Source organism: Meles meles, chromosome 5, assembly GCF_922984935.1.
Source record: "Meles meles chromosome 5, mMelMel3.1 paternal haplotype, whole genome shotgun sequence".
Classification (NCBI taxonomy): domain Eukaryota; kingdom Metazoa; phylum Chordata; class Mammalia; order Carnivora; family Mustelidae; genus Meles; species Meles meles.
This window is the reverse complement of record NC_060070.1, coordinates 137,657,266-137,682,991: the sequence shown is the minus strand read 5'-3', so window position 1 is coordinate 137,682,991 and position 25,726 is coordinate 137,657,266. Positions and strand designations below refer to the sequence as shown.

The following is a 25,726-nucleotide window of genomic DNA, read 5'->3' as shown; positions in this document are numbered from 1 at the left end:
AGTGGCTGCACCAGCTTGCATTCCCACCAACAGTGTAGGAGGGTTCCACTTTCTCCACATCCTCGGCAACATCTATCATTTCCTGACTTGTTAATCATTCTGACTGGTGTGAGGTGGTATCTCACTGTGGTTTTGAGTTGTATTTCACTGATCCAGAGTGATGTGGAATACTTTTTCATGTGTCTGTTGGCCATCTGGATGTCTTCTTTGCAGCAATATCTGTTCATGTCCTCTGCCCATTTTTGATTGGATTATTTTTTCTTTGGATATTGAGTTTGATAGGCTCTTAATAGGTTTTGGATACTAGCCCTTTATCTGATATGTCATTTGCAAATATCTCCTCCCATTCTGTCAGTTGTCTTTTGGTTTTGTTGACTGTTTCCTTTGCTGTGCAAAAGCTTTTGATCTTGATGAAGTCCCAATAGTTCATTTTTGCCCTTGCTTCCCTTGCCTTTGCCGATGTTCCTAGGAAGAACTTGCTGCAGCTGAGGTCGAAGAGGTTGCTGCCTGTGTTCTCAAGGATTTTGATGGATTCCTATCTCACATGAGGTCCTTCATCCATTTTGAGTCTATTTCTGTGTGTGGTGTAAGGAAATAGTCCAGTTTCATTCTTCTGCATGTGGCTGTCCAATTTTCCCAACACCATTTGTTGAAGAGACTGTCTTTTTTCCATTGGACATTCTTCCCTGCTTTGTTGAAGATTAGCTGACCATAGAGTTGAGGGTCCATTTCTGGCTTTCTATTCTGTTCCATTGATCTATGTGTCTGTTTTTGTGCTAACACCATACTACCTTGATGAGCTTTGTAATAGAGCTGGAAGTCTGGAATTGTGATGCTGTCATCTTTGGTTTTCTTCTTCAACCTTCCTCTGGCTATTTGGGGTCTTTTCTGGTTCCATATAAATTTTAGTATTATTTGCTCCATTTCTTTGAAAAGAGTTGATGGTATTTTGATAGGAATTGCATTAAATGTATAGATTGCTCTAGGTACCATAGACATTTTCACAGTATTTATTCTTCCAGTCTATGAGCATGGAACATTTTTTCCATTTTTTTTGTGTGTGTCTTCAATTTCTTTCATGAGTACTTCATAGTTTTCTGAGTATAGATTCTTTGCCTCTTTGGTTAGGTTTATTCCTACACATCTTATGGTCTTGGGTACAATTGTAATGCGATCAACTCCTTAATTTCTCTTTCTTCTGTCTTACTGTTGGTGTATAGAAATGCAACTGATTTCTGTGCATTGACTTTATATCCTGACACTTTACTGAATTCCTATATGAGTTCTAGCAGTTTGGGAGTGGAGTCTTTTGGGTTTTCCATATAAAGTATCAAACCATTTGCAAAGAGTGAGAAGACCTACAGGGTATTATGCTAAGCAAAAGAAGTCAGACGGAAAAAGACAAATGCCATATGATTCCACTTACAAGTGGAATCTTTAAAAAATGAACAAAAAGTAGACTCAATTATAAATACTGGGAAAAAAACTGATGGAGGTTTTGTTTTTTTTTTATTTGCATTTATTCTGTGTAGAATTTACCCCCAGGCCATAAGTTTGTTCAGTTTCTTCTGGGATACCTTTTTCTTACATGCAACTTTTTCTTTTGGTTTAGGAACAATCTGCTCTTTTTCCAGAAGGATCATCCCAATAAGGCAGGGAGAGCTCATGTATGGGTTAAGCCAACCATGAGCCCTGTAAGTTCTATGCTGCATCCTGGGGGCTTTGTTCCCCTGGATATGCTCAATGACCAGAGAATCTACATCTAAACCCTTAAGCCCAGCATTACTCTCTGCATTTTTAAGCATGTGCAGTAAAAATTCAGCACTTTTCTTGGGCCACTGGCCCTGTATCCTGCCTCGCTGTTTGGCCTGGGCACACCTACCAGTTCCACCATTGTAGTGACGGAATGGCACACACTGCTTCCATTTTATTTATTTTTTCAGCGTAACAGTATTCATTCTTTTTGCACAACACCCAGTGTTCCATGCAAAACGTGCCCTCCCCATTACCCACCACCTGTTCCCCCAACCTCCCACCCCTGATCCTTCAAAACCCTCAGGTTGTTTTTCAGAGTCCATAGTCTCTTATGGTTCGCCTCCCCTCCCCAATGTCCATAGCCCGCTCCCCCTCTCCCAATCCCACCTCCCCCCAGCAACCCCCAGTTTGTTTTGTGAGATTAAGAGTCATTTATGGTTTGTCTCCCTCCCAATCCCATCTTGTTTCATTTATTCTTCTCCTATCCCCCTACCCCCCCATGTTGCTTCTCCATGTCCTCATATCAGGGAGATCATATGATAGTTGTCTTTCTCCGATTGACTTATTTCACTAAGCATGATACGCTCTAGTTCCATCCACGTCGTCGCAAATGGCAAGATTTCATTTCTTTTGATGGCTGCATAGTATTCCATTGTGTATATATACCACCTCTTCTTTATCCATTCATCTGTTGATGGACATCTAGGTTCTTTCCATAGTCTGGCTATTGTAGACATTGCTGCTATAAACATTAGGGTACACGTGCCCCTTCGGATCACTATGTTTGTATCTTTAGGGTAAATACCCAGTAGTGCAGTTGCTGGGTCATAGGGTAGTTCTATTTTCAACATTTTGAGGAACCTCCATGCTGTTTTCCAGAGTGGTTGCACCAGCTTGCATTCCCACCAACAGTGGAGGAGGGTTCCCCTTTCTCCACATCCTCTCCAGCATCTGTCATTTCCTGACTTGTTAATTTTAGCCATTCTGACTGGTGTGAGGTGATATCTCATTGTGGTTTTGATTTGTATTTCCCTGATGCCGAGTGACGTGGAGCACTTTTTCATGTGTCTGTTGGCCATCTGGATGTCTTCTTTGCAGAAATGTCTGTTCATGTCCTCTGCCCATTTCTTGATTGGATTGTTTGTTCTTTGGGTGTTGAGTTTGCTAAGTTCCTTATAGATTTTGGAGACTAGCCCTTTATCTGATATGTCGTTTGCAAATATCTTCTCCCATTCTGTCAGCTGTCTTTTGGTTTTGTTAACTGTTTCCTTTGCTGTGCAAAAGCTTTTGATCTTGAGGAAATCCCAATAGTTCATTTTTGCCCTTGCTTCCCTTGCCTTTGCCGTTGTTCCTAGGAAGATGTTGCTGCGGCTGAGGTCGAAGAGGTTGCTGCCTGCATTCTCCTCAAGGATTTGGATGGATTCCTTTCTCACATTGAGGTCCTTCATCCATTTGGAGTCTATTTTCGTGTGTGGTGTAAGGAAGTGGTCCAATTTCATTTTTCTGCATGTGGCTGTCCAATTTTCCCAGCACCATTTATTGAAGAGGCTGTCTTTTTTCCATTGGACATTCTTTCCTGCTTTGTCGAAGATGAGTTGGCCATAGAGTTGAGGGTCGATTTCTGGGCTCTCTATTCTGTTCCACTGATCTATGTGTCTGTTTTTGTGCACACACTGCTTCTACAAAGTGATGTCTTTCAGATACTCGGTGGCTTTTTGAGTATGCACGCCCTTGATGGCCTGGGCAGTTTCACATGTATTCTTAAAGTGAATGCAAAGATTTGAGCCTCTTGATTTGCACAATTTTGTATGTTTTTCTGGGTCAAGCGAATAGTGAACCATTTTCAGAGGTTACCTCAATGGAATGAGTAAGTCACAGGAATAAAAAGGAGAGCATAACGAATACAGCCAATGATATCATAAGAGCTAAGCATGGTGACAGATGGTAGCTATACTTGTAGTGAACATAGCGTAATATATAAACTTGTCAAATCACTAAGTTGTATGCCTAAAACTATAACTACTGTGGGTCAAGTATACTCAATTTTTTGAATTAAAATAAATGAAAATTTATCGAATTATTCAATCCACAGGAATAAAGTAGCTGAATGGATTAAGCAGACAAACAAAAAAGACCTAATCTATATGCTACCCACAGGAGATTTAGTTCACTTTTAAGGATGCACATAGGCTCAAAGAGAAGGAAAAAGAAGTATTTTATGCAAATAGAAACTATAGTAGACCTCAATACCATACCTTCAACAATGGATAAATCATACAGACAAAAAAACCCAAAAAATCAATAAGGAAACACTAGACTTGATTTTACTTTACACCAAATAGACCTGACAGACACCTACAGATCATTCTGTCGGGCAACAGAATACCAATTCTTTTCAAACACACATGGAACACACGGTGTGTTTTCGAGGATGCACATGTTGGGTCACAAAACGAGTCTCAGGAAATTTAAGAAGATTGAAATCATGCCAGGAATCTTTTCTGAACACAATGATATGAAACTAGAAACACTAGGAAGAAACTGGAAAAATTCACAAATATGTGGAAATTAAACAGCACACTCCTGACATCTGGGTCAAAGAAATCAAAAGGAAAATAAAGGAGCGCCTGGATGGCTCAGTGGGTTAAGCCTCTGTCTTCGGCTCAGGTCATGATCCCAGGGTCCTGGAATCAAGCCCCACATCGCAGGGAGCCTGCTTCCTCTTCTCTCTCTCTGCCTGCCTCTCTGCCTACTTGTGTTCTCAGTCTGTCAAATAAATAAATAAATAATCTTAAAAAAAAAAAAAAGGAAAATAAAAAAATATCTTGACATAATTGAAAATGGTAAAGGTCAACAAAAACTTTGGAGTTCAGTAAAAGTAGTATTGAGAGAAATTTATAGCCATAGTGCCTACATTAAAGGTAAAAAAATCCAAATAAACCACCTCACCTTACCTCTTATGACTGGAAAAAGACCAAACTAAGCCTTAACAAAAGGAAAACAAAAAAACCAAAAACAAACAAAAAAATGAATTAAATGAAATAGAGACAAGAAAAATAGAAAAAAAAATCAGTGAAAGAGCTGTTTTGGTTTTGTTTTGTTTTGCTTTTTTAAGATAAAGCTGACAACCTTTTAGCTAAATTAAGGGGGAAAAGACTCAAAATCAGAAATAAGAGACATTACAATAGGTACCACAAAAAATACAAAGGATTATAGGAGACTACTGCAAAAGATTATGCACCAAAAAATTGCCAATCTAGAAGAAATGGGTCAATTCTTAGAAACATACAATCTACTAAAACTGAATCATAAATAGAAAATCTGACTAGAACAGTAATGAGTAAGGAAACAGAATCAATGGATTCTATGAAACATTCAGAGAAGAATTTATACCAATCCTTCTCAAACTTCCGTAACTTGAATAAAAATCAACACTCTCAAACTTTATTCAAAGAGCAGCCATAAAGACCTCCAGTGAGAACATCCTACAGAGAAAAAGTGCAAAACACGCACTGGAAGAAGACGGTTACAAGACGCATAACCAGCCCCGAACATACGCAGAGTCCCTAGGAACTCATATAAAGAGACAATCCTCCCAGGGCACTTGGGCAGCTCAATCAGTTAAGCGCTTGCCTTTGGCTCGGGTCATGATTCCAGAGTTCTGGGATCAAGTCCCATATCAGACTCCTTGCTCAGCAGAGAGCCTGCTTCTCCCTCTCCCTCTTTTCCCCCTGCTTGTTCTCTCTCAAATAAATAATTAAAAAAAAAAAAAAAGACAATCCTCCAGACAAATGGGTAAGACATCGTTTTAAAGATTTACTTATTTATTTGACAGAGAGACACACAGAGAGAGAAGTAGGCAGAGCAGCAGGCAGAGGGAGAGGGAGAAGCAGACTCCCTGCTGAGCAGGGAGCCCAAGGCCAGGCTCAATCCCAGGACTCTGGGATCATGACCTGAGCTGAAGGCAGACGCTTAACCAACTAAGGCCCCCAGGCCCCCCTGGGCAAGACATTTTAGACACACATAAAAGAGAAAATTCAAGTGGCTAACATATAAAAATGATGCTTAACCTTAATTAGGGCTATTTAATCAAATTAAAACTTCAGTGTACACACACACACATACATACACACACACACACAGAAGTTTTAAAATCCCAAGTATTGGCGAATGTGAAATAAGGAACTCATACACAGCTGGCAGGAAAGTAAATTGATACAACCAGTTTGGAAAAACAGTTCCACACATCTAAAACTGTAAAGACATATAAAGTCTGTGGCTGAGCAATTCTATTCCTAAAAATACACCTAGAGAACATTTTGGAGTATGTATCAGGAGAAATGTACATAATTCGGCATAGTGGCATTATCTATAACAACCCAAGCTTCAAGTAATCCAAATATCCCACAGCACTAGAACAGACATAGTCCATTCATATCACTGAATATTATGCTATGATTAAAATAAATATACTTCACCTAGATCCATCAGCGTAAATAGATTTTACATATGATTTTGAGCAGAAGCAGGCCACACAGTTTACACAGTATGATGTCATTTGTTTGCACAGCACATGAGATAAAACTAAACTGCCTATTATTTTTTTTTAAGATTTTATTTATTTATTTGTCAGAGAGAGACAGAGAGCGCAGGCAGACAGAGTGGCAGAGGGAGAAGCAGGCTCCCTACAGAGCAAGGAGCCCAATGTGGGACTTGATCCCAGGACGCTGGGATCATGACCTCAGCTGAAGGCAGCCGCTTAACCAACTGAGCCACCCAGGCGTCCCTAAACTGCCTATTATTAAGGGATGCATACAAAGAAAACAATTATAAAGAAAAGCAGGGGCTCCTGGGTGGCTCAGTGAGTTAAGCCTCTGTCTTCAGCTCAAGTCATGATCTCAGGGTCCTGGGATCAAGCCCCACATTGCACTGGGCTCTCTGCTCAGCAGGGAACCTGCTTCCCCATCTCTCTCTCTGCCTGCCTCTCTGCCTACTTGTGATCTCTGTCTGTCAAATAAATAAATAAGTCTTAAAAAGAAGAAAAGAAAAGCAACAGAAAGCTTTTCATGCAAATCTGGATCATCATTAGCTCTCCAAGGCATGGAGGAAAGTAACCGGGTCATGACCCAGGAATCCAGTTCTCAGACTGGGCTGTAGTTACATAGGTGTTTACTTTATAATTGTTCTTTAAACTGCGCACATACTGGACCTGCTCTCCGGAAGGTATAATATTTCTCCCAATGTGAAAGTGAAAAAATAAAAGCAAAGCAGTGCAATCAAACACCAAGTAAGGCTAATGGGCCCCTGTGAAAGGGGAAGCAGGGATGAATTTCGGGTTGCAGCTACCCGGATTCTGAAATAGCAATCTTTCATTTCTTAACCTGGATGTTGGCTCACAGATGTTTGTGCTGATACACTAAATGTTGATACACATGACATGCAGCTATTTCAATCTTTCCGAGGTTCCATTTAAAATGTAAAGAGAAAACAAACAGTTCAGGGACACCCTACAGAGTGGCCAGGTGTTCTACTCAATCACAGACCTGTGAACTGGCTTGAAAACCTCCTAAATAAACAAAATCTTAAAAAGGCAGGGGCGGGGGGGGGGGGGGGGGGCACTTGGGTGGCTCAGTGGGTTAAGCCTCTGCCTTCAGCTCAGGTCATGGTCTCAGGGCCCTGAAATCGAGCCCCACGGCAGGCTCTCTGCTCAGCGGGGAGCCTGCTTCTTCATCTCTCTGCCTGCCTCTCTGCCTACTTGTGATCTCTATCAAATAAATAAATAAAATCTTTAAGAACAAAGAAACCTCCTTATCACGGTAACCATGAGAAAATGAACTGGGACATTTCCATTCTTGACCACACCTTTGTTTAGAACATGGCTTTATAAACTGCAAGTGACCTACTTAGTCAGGAATGGAAAGAACCCCTGGACCAGATCCATAGGAAGGTGCCTCCACTGAGCCCTCCTTGGAGGCCAAAAAGGAGGCAGCTGTCCCAGGCCATGTTTCTTGGAACAAGGCACTCTTGTTTCTGAGTGAACCTAGGGTCCCTCCCCTGCCCTTGACCTTCATGCACTTCTAGAGAGGATAAGCAGATCCTCACTGCTCTCTCCAACACCTGGTGTCACTCTGTAAAGTCATTTTTTTTATTTGCTGTGATTGGAATAACACCCAGCCCACCAAAAGCAAATTAATTTTGCTTTATTCTGCAAAGACTGAGTATTCTCTCACCTCCGTCTTCCAAGCTTTGCAGTTTATGTTTGAAGCTAGGAGTTTTCATCAAGGATTCTTGGTCTACAGTCTCCAAAGGAAAAAAAAAAAAAAAAGCTATAAGTGTATGTTAACATGAGATGCAAATGGTGCCCATTATCCTCTAAGGAGGAATAAGCACATGATGCAAATATATTAACAACTCTGGAAAATCAGATGAATAACCAGCAATAAATAGTACCTTAGACACGTTTTCCTTCAATATATTTTCTTCAACTTCTGAATGCTCCAAGGATGACAGATCGCTCGGGGGGTGGGGACTTTGATGTTCTGAGTGTTAGAACAATTTCCAGGGCATCAACATACTAAGAAGCAACCTTAGGTAATAACATTTCACTATCACTCTATGCATTAAATCTTACAAACCCCCCAAAAAGATACTTTTTTTTTTAAAAAAAGGCAAAAAAAAAAAAACCCCACAAAAAATGAAAAAACCCTTTTTATCTTTTAGGGCATGTAAGGTTATTGGTTTTGCAAGCCTGCAGATAAAATGAGCCTCAACTAATTAGCACATTTCATAGTTGCCCATCTGGCCCCCAATACACGGGACAAGGCTCCTACTATCTCTAGCTTGTGACCCTTCTCTTTCTTTTCTCATCGTTCTTCTAACTTATTTCCTCTTACTCTCTAATGCTACATTTTTCTCCTTTTCTCCTTTTTCTCCCAGTGGCAGCCAAGCTAAGAAGTCATCACCTGCTTACTGACTGGTATCATTGGTTGGCAATGAGCTAAGCTGCAAAATGATATGGGCAAACCAAAATCCTAACCTCACAAAAGATGTAAATAGTTCTAATAAAATACAACAAAGGTTAAGATGCACCTAACAGGACAAGGGTTGGAAAACCCTGGCCCCTCCAGTCAAATCCAGTCCACCACTTGGTTTTATAAACAAAGTTTTATGGAAACACTGCCATGCCTGATGACGGTCTGTGGCTGATTTGGAGCTACAACAGTAGAGTTGCTAAAAAGAAAAAAAAAAAATACTTGCTGTCTGGTGCCTTACAGAAAAAGTATACCAATCACTGCTATAAGTCATCATTTGAGTTTTCTTTAAAAATGGAAGAGCACAAGGTAATCTCAAATGTTAAAACACAATGTCCTCTATCTTTTGCTAATGAGGACAGTAAAGGAAAGATCACATATTCACACTTTCTTCAACACATGTTAAAGAAAATTTGTTTAATTCAAATTCCTTTTTCTAAAATATATATATATATATGTGTGTGTGTATATATATATACACACACATATTATATATACACATATTATATATATATATATATATTTTTTTTTTCTATGTAAATCAACAGAAAATCAAGTACCTGTTTTCTGGGCAGAAGCTTCAGGGGTTAAAAAGTCAGAATTACCCTGAAATTTTGTTACAGAAATTTTTGGAAGTGTGGAATTATTCTGCCTGGAGGTTTCCTTCCATGATGGTGTTAGAAGTTTAGCCTAAAATACAGTATTTTTTGAGTGTTAACATTCATAACCATTTTAAGTAGTTTTCAAAAAATTTCAATACATTTCTAATGTCCTTTAAAGTAGTTTGAGTACAGGATTTGCACCTTTTGAAAACAAACACTAGGACCATAAGATCCTAAAGTTGAAAACACACTAAGTCATCTATCAATTCATTATTCTAACTCAAAAATAACTCTAAAGTTCTCAAAGTAGGACCCCACCCCAGAACAGAGCTTCAGCAACACCCGGGAACTTGACAGAAATGCAAATTCCAGAATCCCATCTATTACTTATATTTAGCCAGAAACTATGGGGACAGAACCTAGCAATCTGCATTTAAACACACCATACTGGTCATTCTGATGATCACTACAGTTTGAGAACCACTGCTCTAAATCAGGAATCCACAGACTACAGTTCACTGGCCTTCTTGTAAATAAAGTTTTATTGGAACGCAACATGCATTCACTTAGGTATTGTCCATGGCTGCTTTCATGCTACAACAAAAGAGCGGAATAGTCACCACAGAAAATATTTATGATCTTACATGTCTAAAATGTTTACACTATTTATTATCTGACCCTTTACAAAACAAGTTTGCCGAATCCTGTCCTAAATTATTCTCTTACATGCCAACACAGAGGAGTGAATTTTGAATGCTAATATTTACACAAAGTCAGCAATGACCTCGCTGAAAAATCAACAGACTTCCTGTCAGTTGCATAGCTTAAATTTATAGGTCCTCAAAGCTTTGATGTTTCTTTGGTGCTTACTTCAAACAAAAGCTGTATTTACTTTAAATCTGTCTTTTGACCTATTTTTTTTTTAAGATTTTTTTCATTTATTTGACAGAAAGAGAGAAATCACAAGTAGGCAGAGAGGCGGCAGAGAGAGGGGGAGGCAGGTTCCCCGCTGAGCAGGGAACCCGATGTGGGGCTCGATCCCAGGACCCTGAGATTGATGAAGTTCTAGAACCTAGGTGAAGTTCGGTGGGGTGAGGTCTGGAGCCGATGGCCAAGAAAGAATTCTTGAGACATCTTTGGTGCAAAATGGTGGTTTATTAAAGCACGGGGACAGGACCCGTGGGCAGGAAGAGCTGCTGCGGGTTGTGAGGGATGGCAGGCTATGTACCCTGTGGTTGGGGAGAGGTGAGGGAAAGGGAGGTTTCAACGGAGTTTTCATATGCTAAAGAGGGCCTACAAGGTGCCCTGGAGGGGAGGTCTTCCCGGCTTGATCAATGTGGTCTTTTAGCAAGTCATTAACATCAAGATAGTTGGGAGATTCCTGTCTTCAAGATTGTGATCTCAGCAAGTTAAGTATTTGTTTCTCCTTTATGGCAGCCAGAGGTGCCTGAGGAATGTCACACATATTACCGAGGGGAGCAGGTGGAGAGGGGGTGCAAGGTGCCAGCTTTTGCTTTGTCCTCAGTCAGCCTCCTGCTCCCTCATCAAGATCATGACCTGAGACAAGGCAGAGGCCTTAACCCACTGAGCCACCCAGGTGCCCCTTGACCTATTTCTAACTGATAAATCATACCAGTTTAAAGTATTCAACATGTATTTAGGTCCTTACTCTGGCTCACTTGGTTTAAACTAGGAACTATACACTTCGTCAGTACAGATTCACAGAGGGTAACTGTTAGAAGGGGGCAGGTGGGGAGAGAGAACGGTGATCCGAGTACAACCACGTGGTCTTTCTGCATGGCGGAGGGGGGTAGGGTGCTGTTGATGCCCTCAGAATCCCAGCAACCACCCCCTTAGAGAACTCATATACTTGGCACTGTATCTGTAGTCTTCATGTATCTCATTTGACGAGGAACAAAAACCAGCTGTTGGGGGATGGATTCAGCTATTAATAGGAACATTCGGCTTTGAATTTGTCTGGACAACACCAGCGTTCATATTTTTAGTTACGTTGCTTTAAAACAAAGAGAACCAAAATGAGCTGAGAAACTTTGAGGATTTATTCAATATTTATATAAACCTGAAGTCATTTCAACCACTTACAAAATAAAGATTTAAATGTTTAAATCATTAAAAAGCTTTAGAAATAATATGTCAGCAAACTGAAAACTAAGGGAAGAAGTTCACTTTAAAATGTAAATTCAAAGAGCAAACATTTACAGGACTATAGCCCAGATTTCAGCGTCATCTATAGTAAACATCTTGCAAAAATCTGAGAACAATGAAGAAAGATCCGAAGTCTTTACCCAACATTTATACTCAACGTTAACAAGTCCTTGCAGTTTCTTTTGACAGTGATTTATGTACCAACAAACTGGTTTGTTATCCTCATAATCCTGAAAGGCTTTTTTTTTTTTTGAGAAACAAATGAAATTTAACCCTAAACAGATTAACCTGTTTCATGCTAGTGCTAATGGCCACATGGCAACCAGGCTAAAATTTACTTACTTGGTCTTTCTCATGGTCGCTGCCACTGCTAGGAGGGGCAAATGGCAGAACTAAAAGAAAAAGAAGTGTACAAAGGATAAGTTTAGTTATGAGGAGAAAAAAAAAAAAAATCATTTCTCCCTCTCCCAAGTATACAGGTCCATGCTGGAAGCAATTCCCAAATCCTGAAGCTTGCTCAGATATCTAGGTCTTAAGATCCCTTTTTAATCATCTATCTTGTTCCTGAGCCCCTACCCCAGTGTGAATTCTCTGCTCCAGACCCTGACTCTGATGCTTTCCTCATGTCAATTTATCCTTGCATTTTTACCCAACTTAGAATGCTTCCCCTTCTGCACACGGCTTTGAATACTGTTCTTCCCCAAGGATTGGCTCAAATCCTACCTGCCTCTTCCTGGAAGATTTTCCTAGTGATTTCCAGCTTGTGTTAGATTCTTATCTGAACAACTACTCTACTTATCTATAGCTCATATTTTTAAATGATTGGATCATTCCATGTTCTTTTGCACTGTTTCATGTTTGCACCTTCTGTCTTTCTAATGGAATGGTAGCAGGGAAGGGGGAGTCACATAATTGTTTTTTCTTTGGTATCCTCCTTCCATCACATAACTGAAAAATACCTGATTAACGTGAAAAAAAAAAAAAAAAAAAGACTTGAAAGACACATGCCAAACTTACCTCTTATGCTGTTTCTGATTCTTGTCTTTTTTCTACCGGAATATGGTTTTAGGGATTTCTTTTTTTGGTTGCTGGCCCAAGATCGTTCACTGGTGCTACTACTTGAATCTTGATTACTCTCCGAGAAGATGTGTCTCCTGTAATTAAGCTTCTACAGACACAGATGATAAATGAGTGCTATTAAAAAGGTGTTAGTTCCTACCCTATGACCCAGCAATTGCACTACTGGGTATTTACCCTAAAGATACAAACATCGTGATCCGAAGGGGCACGTGCACCCGAATGTTTATAGCAGCAATGTCTACAATAGCCAAACTATGGAAAGAACCTAGATGTCCATCAACAAATGGATAAAGAAGATGTGGTATATATACACAATGGAATACTATGCAGCCATTAAAAGAAATGAAATCTTGCCATTTGCGACGACGTGGATGGAACTAGAGGGTATCATGCTTAGTGAAATAAGTCAATCGGAGAAAGACAATATCATATGATCTCCCTGATATGAGGACGTGGAGATGCAACATGGGGGGTTAGGGGGATAGGAGAAGAATAAATGAAACAAGATGGGATTGGGAGGGAGACAAACCATAAGTGACTCAATCTCACAAAACAAACTGGGGGTTGCTGGGGGGAGGTGGGGTTGGGAGAGGGAGAGGGGGGTTATGGACCCTGGGGAGGGTATATGCTATGGTGAGTGCTGTGAAATGTGTAAACCTGGCGATTCACAGACCTGTACCCCTGGGGATAAAAATACATTATATGTTTATAAAAAAATAAAAATATGTATTAAAAAAAAATCCAGTAAGCTCCACTCAGCTCCCTCTAGGTCACTAATTCTCCTAAATGTATCATCATCCTGAATTCTAAAACTATGGATTAGTTTTGCTTATTTCTGTACTTTATGTAAGTGGAATAATAAGTAAATGTGTGCTTTTCTACATCGGGGAAAAAAAAGGTGTTAGTTCCCTTTATGTACAATTAAATACATCAATACAAAGTTAGGTAAAAGAGAAGCAACTCCTTCTAGAAGATTGGGTTCTCATACAATAAAAAGGCATGGTGGTAAGGAGAGGAAAAGATTTCATTAGACAATTCTCAATCACGCTGTTGTAATGGAGGACAGAAGAAAAAAAGAAAAGAATCCTCTGTCATCAATTAGTTGCAACTGAAAAGATCATAGGCCATTCTTCAAACGCTGATGGACCTGAATATGATACCTTCAAAATACTAACCCAAATGAAAAAAGAATTTACAAAAATAATTTTTGCAATGACAACATTGATTACATTTTAAAGAAACTAAAATAAAACAAGGGGATCATTTCTATTTAAACCTGAAGTGTTTTGAAATTAAGACTAGACTATCAAGGTAAATTTAATCTCTTCAATGACTTAACGGACTTTATGTGTTTTTAAGTCTTTTCCTGGCTTTGGGTTGGTTTTTATAAGTGCTGTGACAAATAGTGTTTAGGCTCCGTTTTAATGTGGAATTTGTTTTGATTTTAACACACAAAATACTCTAGTTGGCCTCTATCTGTTGTGCCCTTCCAGGGGGCCCAGTCTTAAATTAGGAATGCCTCAATAGAAACCCTACCGTTCAGCTGGTAGGAGCTCATTCTCACTCTAAGGCAGGGAGGGGTCTTATGAATCCAAACATAGTAGCTCAAAGTCTTCTCAAATATGAAATGCATCAGCTGGAAGAGACATCCTGTGCCTGGAACAGCAAACTGCAGAGCCATCTCCAAGGCCATCACCAAATCAGGATGAAAACTACCACCCCTCTTGTTTATGATAGCATGACCCACAACTTTCAAGGCCAGTGAGGGTGAGTGATCTATTTTTGAAATGAATTTGTTGTTGGAGACCCAAATACTCCTACTGTAAAATTTTTAGCAGTTCAACATTTTCTAGAGAAAGTCATTTTTAAGAAGAAACTTGTGAGTCCTATTTGCATTTTATACTTATGGGGGTAACATCTGGGGAGGAAGCCCCCACATTTGTTCCACAGTTCGGCCCAGAGTCTTATAAAGAGCAAATGTTACTTCATTTCATTCATACAATTAACAAACCATGTGGCAAGGTTTTGCTAGTTGCTGTGGTTTATGTAAAAAGGTGTTGAAAGTTACTTACAAAACAAAAATCTAGAGCAGTGGCTCTTAAATTTGGCTACCTGTTAGAATCATCAGAGGGGGCTTTAAAAGAATCCCAGGGCCGGGGTGCCTGGGTGGCTCAGTGGGTTAAAGCCTCTGCCTTCAGCTCAGGTCATGATCTCAGGGTCCTCTGGCTCTCTGATCAGCAGGGAGTCTGCTTCCCCCTTTCTCTCTCTGCCTGCCTCTCTGCCTGTCAAATAAATAAAATAAAATAAAATCTTTAAAAAAAAAAGAATCCCAGGGCCTGAGCATCACCCTAAATCAACTAAGTTGGAATCTTTGGGGGGAAGGGATCCAGCCTTCAATAGTCTCATCCACTTCTTTGGTGGGATTCCAACTCAAGACTGAGCAGCTGAGAGTGAGAACCATCTCTAAAAGCAAGCCAGAAGGATCCTTAACTCATGTAAAGCACATGAGCTCAATTTAAAAAAAAAAGCATTTAATACTCATAGAATTTTTAAAATGCATGCACTACGGACTTAGAGCAGTGTGCTTCCTAAACGGAGAGATACTCGGAATAGGTGTAAGCTGGTGCATACGGGAATGAACAAAATCACGTCACCGACTCATTAATTTCTTTTCGTGCTCTCTTTGGCATCACACCTACTAAAACTTAAGTAATACAGAGAAGACGAGCATGGCCTCTGTGCAAGGATGACATGCCAATTTGTGAAACATTCCATGTTTTTTAAGAAAAGAACTTCTTTTCTTAAAAGAACACTTCTGGTTCTCTTCAGGATAAATCCCAGATAATGGGTGATCTTTTTTTTTTTTTAATATATTTTTTTATTTATTTGACAGAGAGAAATCACAACTAGGCAGAGAGGCAGGCAGAGAGAGAGGAGGAAGCAGGCTCCCCGCAGAGCAGAGAGCCTGATGTGGGGCTCGATCCCAGGACTCTGGGACCATGACCTGAGCTGAAGGCAGAGGCTTTAACCCACTGAGCCACCCAGGCGCCCCGTGGGTGATCTTTTTAATAAAGAATTTTCCATTTACAAGTGAAATAATTTCATAATAACTTTTACATGTAATTACAGATAAAGACCAGAATGGTGACCAGTTTTCAAGATGGCATGCAAAGAACTGAAATTTACAAAGCACTGCCTTAAAACAAGAAAGGTTATTCCATTACCTGCGCCCTTGTTTCCTGTTTTCTCCCACCCTCAGAAGCAGAATCGGCCCTAAAACAAAATAGGTCAAATGAACAGAACTGCACCAGCACTACCGTCTCCCTCCCTCGTCGCCCAGGCCTCACTTTTCTTTCTTTCTTTTTTTGCCCCTCTCCATTCTGTGCCCTTTGTCTCCGATCAGGAGCGCAGTGGCACTCTGATCTGTCTACAGTGCAGACAGACTTCTCTTGGGATATACATTACCATAGATTCTCTGCCAGAGAACAACTGGTTATTAAAAAAAAAAACAAAAAAAACCAAACTTGTGGAGCCCTTCTCTGTCAGGCATACAAAGAACAGGAAGGCCATGTTAAAGCTGTATGGAAGCAAGAAGGTGTTACAGAGTGGTATTTTCTGCCTGGCTTTTCCTCAGAATCAAAAGAGGAATTTAACAAGAACACTTTTCCCAATAACTAGTGAATATTGAGCAATTTTTCATATACCTGTTGACCATTTGTAGGTCTTCAAATAAATGTTTAATTTCTTCACCCACTTTTTAAATTGGGCTGATTTTTGGCTATTGAATTGTGGGAGTTCCTCAGGTATTTTGGACATTAACTCCGTACTGGATATATGGTACGATATTATTTAAAAAAAAAAAAAGGTAACAAGTGTTGGTGAAAATGTGGAGAAACTGGAACACTTACACATTATTTATAGGAGTATAAAATGGTATAGCCACTCTGAAAAACAAATTCCTCAAAAAAAAAAAAATTAAAAACAGAACTATCATGTGATCCAGCATCCCACTTCTGGGTATATATCCAAAAGAAGCATTGTTTACAATAGTTAAGTTATGGAAACCATCTAAATGACAATCAGTGGCTAAATGGATAAAATGTGGTGTATATATATTACACACACAAATACTCTTCATCCTTAAAAAGGAAATCCTGATGTATGCAATAACATGGATAAACTTGGAAGATATTTTAATTCATGAAATAAGTCAGTCACAAATGGACAAATATAGCAGGATTCTGTTTATAGGAGATATCTAAAATAGTCAAACAAGAGAAATGGAATGGAAACTTGAGTGAAAGGGGCTGGAGAAATACAGAGCTGTTGTTCAACAGGTATAAAGCTTTGCAAGATGCAATAAGTTTCAGAGAAGCAAGATCCACTGTTTAGTATTGTGCCTACAGTTAACGATATCATGTTCTGCCCTTAAAAATGTCTAAGATAGTAGAACTCAGGTTAAGTGTTGTCATAATGAAAAAAACAAATGAAAAAGCTAATGCACCCATATTTTGGGACAACCCTTGAACTACCTTGTCTCTATAAATTAGTTTGCATTTTCTAGTATTTTATAGGAATGGAATCACGCAACATGTACAATTTTTTGTCTGGCTTCTTTCATTTGGAGATTCATTCTTGTTATCTATATCCGTTTATTCCTTTTTATTTTTGAGTGGTATTCCATCACATGGATATAACAAAACTCTGCACTCATCTACTAATGGACACTTGGGTTATTTCTAGTTTGAGATAATTACAAATAAAGCTGCTATAAATATTCATTTGTGTGGACATACGCAGTCACTTCTCTTGGGTAGACAGCTAGGATTGGAACAGCTAGGCCCTAAGATATGTGCATATTTACCTTAAAAAACCGCCAGTAGGATATAACATTCCTCCACAGCTTCACCAACACTGGTATAGTTTGTTTTTCTCATTTTAGCCTCTCTGCTACATGTATGGTAGTATTTCATCATTTTCATTTCTATTTCCATAATAGCTAATGATGTTGAACCTACCAACTCTAGATCTTTCTTGAAGTAGTGGTTCAAACCTTTTGTCTACATTTTAATTGGGTTGTGTCTTTGTTATTGAATTTTGAGAGTACTTAATATATTTGGGGTACAAGTACTTTATCAAATATATGCTTTATAAATATTTTCTTTGAGGCACCGGGGTGGCTCAGTTGGTTAAGCATTCGATGCTTGGTTTTAGCTCAAGTCCTGATCTTGTGGCCATGGGGTCAAGCCCGGAGTCGGGCTCTGTGCTCAGTGTGGAGTCTGCTTCAGATTCTCTTTCTCTCTCTCTCTTCCACTCACTCACTCCCTTGCTAATAAATAAAATCTTTAAAAACAAAAAAACAAATATTTTATTCAAGTGTGTGACTGGCCCCTTAATTCTCGTAAGAGTGGTTTTTTTTTTTTTTTAACTAGAGTTTTTAATTTTGATTAAGTTCAATTTATCAGTTTTCTTATGGGCTGTACTTCAGAGTTATATCTAAAAAACTTCTGCCTAATGGAAGGTCACCAAGATTTTTTTCTTTTTCTTTCTTTCAAATAGGCTTTTACATTTGAATCCATTTTTAGGTTTGTTTTTTTTTTAAGTGGTGGAATGTAAAGACTTCAGATAATTGATTTGGTTGCATATATGGAGAGTCCATGGTTCCACGACCATTTTTTGGAAAAAATGCTTTCTCCACTGAACTGTCTTTGCATTTTTGTCACATGTCAACTGTCTCTATATGCATAGGAAGACTGCTTGCTCTGTTGTACTTATTCATCTACCTGTAGGGCAGCAACATACTCTCTTGATTACTGTAGCTTTATACACTAAGTCTTGAAACATATAGTGTATTAGCCATTTTGTAATTCTTTTTGGTACAGGTCCTTTAAGTTCCCATCTAAGATCTAAAAATACCTTGCCAATTTGTAAAAACAAAACAACATCTCTGCTGGAATTTGATTTGGGTTTGTATTAAGCTTGTAGATGAATCTAAGAACTGGCATCTTCCCAATACTGACTGAGTCTGCCATCTCATGAACACAGTATCTCTCTCCATTTATTTAGATCTTGCTTAATAGATCTCAGCAATACCCTGTACTTTTCAGTGTAAAAGTCTTACAAATCTTTTGCCAAATTAATCCTTACATATGTCATATTTCATATTTTTTAAATGGTGTTGCTTTTCAAAAATTTTTGATTGTTGCTAGCATATAGAAAGAAACTTGATTTTTGCATCTCAATCTTGAATCCTTCAATTTTGTTAAATTTACTTTTTGGTCCTTTAATAATTATTTGCAACCAAGTTGCAGGATACAAAATGAACACACGAAAGTCAGTTGTGTTTCTATACACCAACAAAGGACAATCTGCAAAGGAAATTAAGAGAACAATTTCATTTACAATAGCATCAAAAATAATACATTACTTAGGCATATACTCAAAGAGGTGAAAAATGGGAAGATAGCCCACACTCATGGATTGACAATATTAAGATGTCAATACTACACAAAGCAATCTACAAATTCAATAAAATCTCTATAAAAATCCCAATTTTTTTCAGAAGGATGAGAACACATCCTAATAGTCATAGGATAGCCCAAGGGACATAGAAATGCCAAACAATCTTGAAAAACAAGAACACAGCTGAAGATCCCACACTTCCTGATTTTAAAACTTATAAAATCATAGTCAAAATAGTGTGCTGTTGCCATAAAGACAGACACACAGACCAACAATAGAGGAGAGTAGAGAGAGATAAACCTTCTCACATGTGATCAAATGATATACAAAAATGCCAAAACCATTCAACGGGGGAAAGAAAAATTTCTTCAACAAATAGTATTGAGAAATCTGGAAATTCAAATGTAAAAGAATGGAGTTAGTCTTTAACTTACACCAATACAAAAATAAACTCAAAATATATTAAAATCCAAAATATAAGTATTGAAACAATACAATTCCTAGGAGGAAAGAGAAAAACTTTCATGACATTAAACGTGGCTGGCAGAGATTTCTCGAATAGGACACCAACAACATAACAAAAGAAAAAAAATAGATAAATTGCACTTTATCAAATTAAAAACTTCTGTGCACCAAGATATAACCAACAAAGTAAAAAATAACCCACGGAATGGAATAAACTATTTACAAATCACATATTTGATAGTTGATATCTGAATTATACAAAAAGCTCCTACAACTCAATAATAAGAAAAGAAATTAAATAGATATTTCTCCAAGGAAGATATGCAAATGGCTAACAAGCACAAGAAAAGAATCTCAGCATCATTAATTACCCGGGAAATGCAATTCAAAACCCCAATCAGCTACCACCTTACATGCATCAGCATGGCTACTCTCAAAAGTCTTGGAAAGGATGTGGAGAAATTCTCACCCTTGTGCACTATTGGTAGAAATGTAAAATGCAGTTGCTATGGAGAACAGCAGGGCAGTTTCCCAAGAACTTAAAACCGGACTACCATATGATACAGTATGATACACCAATTTCACTTCTGGATATATGCAGAAGAATTGAAAGTAGGAATTCAAACAGATATTCAAACATGTTCATAGCAGCATTATTCATAATAGCTCCAAGGTGGAAGCAATCCAAGTATCCAACAAAGGGCAAATGGATAAACAAAATGTGATATATACATACAATGGAGTATTATTCAATCTTAGAAAGGAGATTCTAATAAAAGTTACAGCATGAGTGAATCTTGAAGACATTACACTAAGTGAAATAAGCCAGACACAAAAGGACGAACATTGTAGGATTCCATTTATATGGTATACATGTAGTAGTCAAATTCAGAGACAGAAAATAAATTGGTAGTTGCCAGGGGTTGGGGAAGGGGGACATAGGGAGCTATAGTGTAACGGGTACAGAGTTACATTACAAAAAGAAAAAAGATCAATATTCCTGATGAACATAGACGCAAAAATGCTCAAAGAAACATCAGCAAACTAAATTCAACACATGAAAAGGATCATTTACCACAATCAAGTGGTATTTATTTCAGAGATGTAAAGATGGTTTAATATCCATAAATCAGCCACGTTAACCAAATGAAGGATAAAAGTAATATGACCATTTCGAAAGATGCAGAAAAAGGATTTGACAGAAATTCTACAGCCATTCGTTAATAAAAAAAAAAACCTCTCAATAAAGTTTGAAGGGAACATACTTCAGCATTATAAAGGCTATATAAACCCACAGATAACATACAACTCAATGGTGAAAGGCTGAGAGCTTAGAGTCTGAAGATCAGAATCAAGACAAAAAAGGATGTCGACTATCACCACTTTTATTCAACGTAGCACAGGAAGACCTAGCTGAAGCAATTAGACAAGAAATGAATACAAATTCATAAGGAAGTAAAACTGTCACTATCTGCAGATAACATGTTACTATAGACTGTAAAGACTATTAGAATAAGACTCTTGTATGACCCAGCAATTGCACTACTGGGTATTTACCCTAAAGATACAAACGCAGTGATCCGAAGGGGCACGTGTACCCAAATGTTTATAGTAGCAATGTCTACAATAGCCAAACTATGGAAAGAACCTAGATGTCCACCAACAGATGAATGGATAAATAAGATGTGGTATATATACACAATGGAATACTATGCAGCCATCAAAAGAAATGAAATCTTGCCATTTGCGATGACGTGGATGAAACTAGAGGGTATCATGCTTAGTGAAATAAGTCAATCGGAGAAAGACAACTATCATATGATCTCCCTGATATGAGGACGTGGAGAAGCAACATGGGGGGTTAGGGATAGGAGAAGAATAAATGAAACAAGATGGGATTGGGAGGGAGACAAACCATAAATGACTCTTAATCTCACAAAACAAACTGGGGGTTTGCTGGAGGGAGGTGGGGTTAGGAGAGGGGGAGTGGGTTATGGACATTGGGGAGGGTATGTGCTATCATGAGTGCTGTGAGTGTGTAAACCTGGCGATTCACAGACCTGTACCCCCGGGGATAAAAATACATTATATGTTTATAAAAAAAAAAAATTGGAAGGGGAGGCGAACCATAAGAGACTATGGACTCTGAAAAACAACCTGAGGGTTTTGAGGGGTCAGGGGTGGAAGTTTGGGGAAACAGGTGGTAATAGGGAGGGCACATTTTGCATGGAGCACTGGGTATTGTGCAAAAACAATGAATACTGTTATGCTGAAAAAATAAATAAATTAAATATAGTTCCCCAAAAAAAAAAAAGAATAAGACTCTTGTAACTAATACATGAATTCAGTAAAGCTGCAGATACAAAACATATAGAAATCTATTGCATTTTTATACATTAATAATGAACTAGTGGGGAAATTAATAAAACAACCTATACACAATTGCACCAAAATAAATTTAACCAAAGAAGGGAAAGACTTGTACTCTGAAAATTATATAACACTAGTGAAAGAGAATAAAGATGACACAAATAAATGGAAAGTCATACTGTGTTCATGCGTTGGAATAATATTGTTAAAATGTCCATACTATCCAAAGCAATCAACAGATTCAATACAACCTCCATCAAAATACCATAGTATTTTAAACTAGATTAATCTTAAAATTTGTGTGGAAATACAAAAGACCCCAAATAGCCAAACCAATCTTGAGAGGTGAGAAAAATGGAAATATCACATTCCCACATTTCAAACTATACTACAAAGTTGTAATAATAAAAATTGTATGGTACTGGTACACAAATGGACACATAACTCAATAGAACAGAGTCCAGAAATAAACCCAGGCTTATCTGGTCAACTAGTCTACAGTAAAGGAGAGAAGAACATACTATGGGGAAAAAATCAGTCTCTCCAATAAATGGCGTTGAGAAAACTGGACAGCTACACACGAAAGAATGACATTGGACCAATTTGTTACATCATACAAAAAAACAAACTCGAATGGAATAAAGACCTACATAGAAGACCCAAGACCATAAAAACCCTAGAAGGAAACATAGGCAATAAACTCTTGGATACTGACTTAAAAGTATTTTTCTTGATCTGTCTCAGATCAAGGGAAGACAAAAAACAAAAAGTTGGGACAAGACCAAAATAAAAAGCTTTTGCACAGCAAAGAAAACCATCAACAAAAGGAAAAGACAACCTACTTACTGAGAGGCGTATGTGATTTATCTGGAAGGGAGTTAATAAAATATAGAAAGAACTCCTGTAAGTCAACACCAAACAGAAATAATTATAAAATAGGTGGAGGACCTGAATAGACATTTTCCCAAAGGCAACACCTAGACGACCATCACTAACCATCAAGGTAATGTAAACCAGAACTACAATGAGATCATCTCACAGTGTCCGAGTGCCTAGGATCAAACAAGTAACAGGTGTTGGTGAGGATATGGAGAAAAGGTGGGAATGTAAAACTGTTGCAGCCACTATGGAAATCAGTATGGAGTTTCCTCAAAAAAGTAAAATAGAAATACAATACAATCCAGCAATTTCACTTCTGGGTATTTCCCTGAATAACACAGAAACACTAATTTGAGAGATATATGTTCATCATCTTACAATAGCCAAGATAGGGAAGCAACCTAAATGCCCACTGACAGACAAAAGGATACAGATGATGTGGTATATATATATAGATTCCATCATTTTATAGCTGGGTAATATTCCATTGCATATATATATTCCATTACATACATATGCATATATATATATTCCATTGGAATTTATATATTCCATGGAATATATATATTCCATGCAATGAAATATTACCCAGCTATAAAATGATGGAATCTGGGCATTTGTGCCAACACAGATGGATTCAGAGGGTATTCTGCTAAGTGAAATAAAGCAGAGAAATACTGTATGATTTCACTTACACATGAAATCTAAAAAAAAACCAAAACAGACTCTTGAATACAACAAACTGGTGGTAGTCTGGAGGTGCTGGGGAAGGGGGCAAAATAGGTAAAGGAGATTAAAAGGTACAACCTCCCAGTTATAAAATCAATCATGGAGATGAAAAGTACAGGACAGGAAATAGAGTCAATAATATTGTAATGATTTCATATGGTGACAGATGGTAAGAACACATGGTGACCATTTTGTAATGTGTATAATTGAATCATGATTTTGTAAATCTGAAACTAATGTTGTATGTCAACAATAGTTAACAATAGTATGTCAACTATTGTTTTTACAAAACAATTGGTAGAGTTCGTTTTGCAAGATGAAAGGGTTCTGTGGACTAACTAGTGGGGATGATTGCACAATAATGTAAATGTACAGAATGCTACTGAAATATACAGTTACAAATGGTTGAGATAAGTTTTATGTTGTGTATTTTAAAATTCTGAAAAATCTAAGTGTATGTTAAAAATTATTAGTTCACTGTTGGTGGATACTTGGGCTGCTCTCACAGTTTGGTTATTGTAAATAATGCTGCCATAAACACAGGGGTGCATATATCCCTTTGAATTAGTGTTTTTATATTTTTTTATTAAATACCCAATGGTGAGATTGCTGGATAATAGAGTAGTGCTATTTTTAATATTTTCAGTCACCTCCATACTGTTTTCCACAATGACTGCACCAATTTGCATTCCCACAAACAATGCAAGGGGGTTCCTTTTTTTTATTTTCAGCGTAACAGTATTCATTGTTTTTGCACCACACCCAGTGCTCCATGCAATACTTGCCCTCCCTATTACCCACCACCTGGTTCCCCAACCTCCCACCCCCCCACCCCTTCAAAACCCTCTGGTTGTTTTTCAGAGTCCATAGTCTCTCATGGTTCGCCTCCCCTTCCAATTTCCCTCAACTCCCTTCTCCTCTCCATCTCCCCATGTCCTCCATGTTCTTAGTTATGCTCCACAAATAAGTGAAACCATATGATATTTGACTCTTTGCTTGACTTATTTCACTCAGCATAATCTCCTCCAGTCCCATCCATGTTGCTACAAAATTTGGGTATTCATCCTTTCTGATGGAGGCATAATACTCCATCGTGTATATGGACCACATCTTCCTTATCCATTCGTCCGTTGAAGGGCATCTTGGTTCTTTCCAGTTTGGTGACCGTGGCCATTGCTGCTATAAACACTGGGGTACAGATGGCTCTTCTTTTCACTACATCTGTATCTTTGGGGTAAATACCCAGCAGTGCAATTGCAGGGTCATAGGGAAGCTCTATTCTTAATTTGAGGAATCTCCACACTGTTCTCCAAAGTAGCTGCACCAACTTGCATTCCCACCAACAGTGTAAGAGGGTTCCCCTTTCTCCACATCCTCTCCAACACACGTTGTTTTCTGTCTTGCTAATTTTGGCCATTCTCACTGGTGTAAGGTGATATATCAATGTGGTTTTAATTTGAATCTCCCTGATGGCTAGTGATGAACATTTTTTCATGTGTCTGATAGCCATTTGTATGTCTTCATTGGAGAAGTGTCTGTTCATATCTTCTGCCCATTTTTTGATATGATTATCTGTTTTGTGTGTGTTGAGTTTGAGGAGTTCTTTGTAGATCCTGGATATCAACCTTTTGTCTGTACTGTCATTTGCAAATATCTTCTCCCATTCCGTGGGTTGCCTTTTTGTTTTGTTGACTGTTTCCTTTGCTGTGCAGAAGCTTTTGATCTTGATGAAGTCCCAAAAGTTCATATTCGCTTTTGTTTCCTTGCCTTTGGAGACATATCTTGAAAGAAGTTGCTGTGGCTGATATCAAAGAGGTTACTGCCTATATTTTCCTCTAGGATTCTGATGGATTCCTGTCTCACGTTGAGGTCTTTCATCCACTTCGAGTTTATCTTTGTGTACGGTGTAAGAGAATGGTCAAGTTTCATTCTTCTACATATCGCTGTCCAGTTTTAAGGGGGTTCCTTTTGCTCCACACCCTTGCCAGCAATTGTTGGGTCTTACGTTTTTTGTTTTAGCCATTCTGAAAGATGTGAGGTTATATCTCACTGTAGTTTTGATCTGCATTTCCCTGATGAGGAGCGATGTTGAGCATCTTTTCATGTGTCTATTGGCAATATGGATGTCTTCTTTGGAGAACTGTCTGTTTATGCCTTCTGCCCATTTTCCATTGGATTATTTGCTTC

General features: G+C 38.4%; 1 protein-coding gene, 1 non-coding gene and 1 pseudogene across 2 annotated transcripts in view; 1 reads left to right on the top strand and 2 right to left on the bottom strand.

Annotated features, from left to right (window-relative positions):
• The window catches only part of SYCP2L (synaptonemal complex protein 2 like), a 114,556-nt gene that overhangs the window by 22,655 nt on the left and 66,175 nt on the right, over nt 1-25,726 (bottom strand). Inside the window, exons 21-26 of the mRNA XM_046006111.1 lie at nt 15,859-15,907; nt 12,572-12,722; nt 11,897-11,946; nt 9,347-9,476; nt 8,215-8,294; nt 7,986-8,055 (exon numbers count right to left, since the gene is read on the bottom strand). Of these exons, the coding sequence (XP_045862067.1) occupies nt 7,986-8,055; nt 8,215-8,294; nt 9,347-9,476; nt 11,897-11,946; nt 12,572-12,722; nt 15,859-15,907 (530 nt within the window). The remainder of the gene's footprint in view (nt 1-7,985; nt 8,056-8,214; nt 8,295-9,346; nt 9,477-11,896; nt 11,947-12,571; nt 12,723-15,858; nt 15,908-25,726) is intronic.
• Nucleotides 1,536-3,596, bottom strand: LOC123941551 (annotated as a pseudogene).
• On the top strand, nt 15,309-15,415 carry LOC123942869. Its single transcript, XR_006818503.1, has one exon. It is a non-coding gene; the product is annotated as a U6 spliceosomal RNA (small nuclear RNA).